The 1,095-nt window shown below is 51.2% G+C and overlaps 1 protein-coding gene across 1 annotated transcript; it reads left to right on the top strand.

The window, feature by feature from the left end:
• Positions 1–121: 121 nt before the first annotated feature.
• On the top strand, positions 122–826 carry Pmar_PMAR012250 (hypothetical protein; the record flags this gene model as incomplete). The annotated part of the gene is made up of 4 exons (XM_002782195.1): positions 122–264; positions 323–396; positions 459–531; positions 579–826. Coding segments are annotated over 4 exons (538 nt in total), but the record flags the coding sequence as incomplete, so codon positions are not given.
• Positions 827–1,095: the final 269 nt, after the last annotated feature.

The raw sequence follows: 1,095 nt of genomic DNA, 5'->3' as shown, positions 1-1,095 counted from the left end.
CTCGACAAGGTGACCGTATCGCGTGCCGCATGAATGGGCTATTGAAGGTCTCAGAAGATTCCAACTCTATATGGTAATCAGTATCGTAGGGTCCGATAGATTGACGTGTGACTGCTTTTAGGGACGTTGCCAGTGTCGTGCGCACCCAGAATAAAGGCCGAAACGCCTATCTCTTGTTGTTGCACTTTGAAAAGGACGGTGTTTTCGAAGAGGTTAGGAGCAAGAATCCCGACTTGCAGTACACAGATGACGCGGTATGGATAGGTGAGTTGAAAGGAGGTGGATGTAGATGGTGCCTTCCATTGTCGTTGATGATGCTCAGGTTTTACTAAGAGCCGCCGTGACTCGTACATTATTCTCGACGACTGGTTTCGGAAGAAGAAGGATATCAAAGCGGTAAGCCGAAAAAATGCGTGATTTAGTCCGTTTGAGGTGTTTTTTCACGCACGTTGTTGTAGGTGGACCCGAGAGTTTATCGTCAGTGGTTGGATACTCGGGAGGAGGTGGAACCAGAGCCGAAGCCGAAATCAAGTAGTAGCCCTTGGCACGAGGTCTGCTGGGGGCACGGAGCGTTTTAGGTAAGTCTTCCATTCCGACCACACCCTTGAGCGGAGCTAGTATGGTCAACCACCATCCGTCTATTACCTTCGACTCCTTCAAGAAAGCGGAGGAATTAGGGAAGCAGGCCGCACAGCTTGACGGCGATACTGGGGTGAGGCCGCAGGCTTGGATATTCAATAATGCCTTCACCGGGGATCGAACCTGTGCCCTGATCGTCTCCATTTTTAGACTCCAGCCAGTGGACGGCGGAAGCGTAATTCAGTGATTGAGGCTGAGCAGAGGATGCAGCTGCAGGCCCAGCATAAGGAGTTGAATAAGAAACTACGGCAAGAGGTACAACAACAACGAAGCGAGGCGAAGAAGAGGAAATCTAGTACGAATGCTGCTCACAATGTCTGCTCCACATCCCCGGTCGTTTTTCAGCTGTTGCATCACAATCGTCTACTCCAGTCAGCAACATGGTCGTGGCCGCAGTAGAAGGCCCTGAGGCGGAGAAGAATACTCCGGTGGAGATCCCACCGAGGAAGAAGAGGG

Source organism: Perkinsus marinus (genome assembly GCF_000006405.1).
Source record: "Perkinsus marinus ATCC 50983 genomic scaffold scf_1104296939920, whole genome shotgun sequence".
In the NCBI taxonomy this organism is placed as follows: Eukaryota; Perkinsozoa; order Perkinsida; family Perkinsidae; genus Perkinsus; species Perkinsus marinus.
The sequence above is the reverse complement of the archived record's forward strand: the minus strand, read 5'-3'. Positions and strand labels throughout refer to the sequence as shown.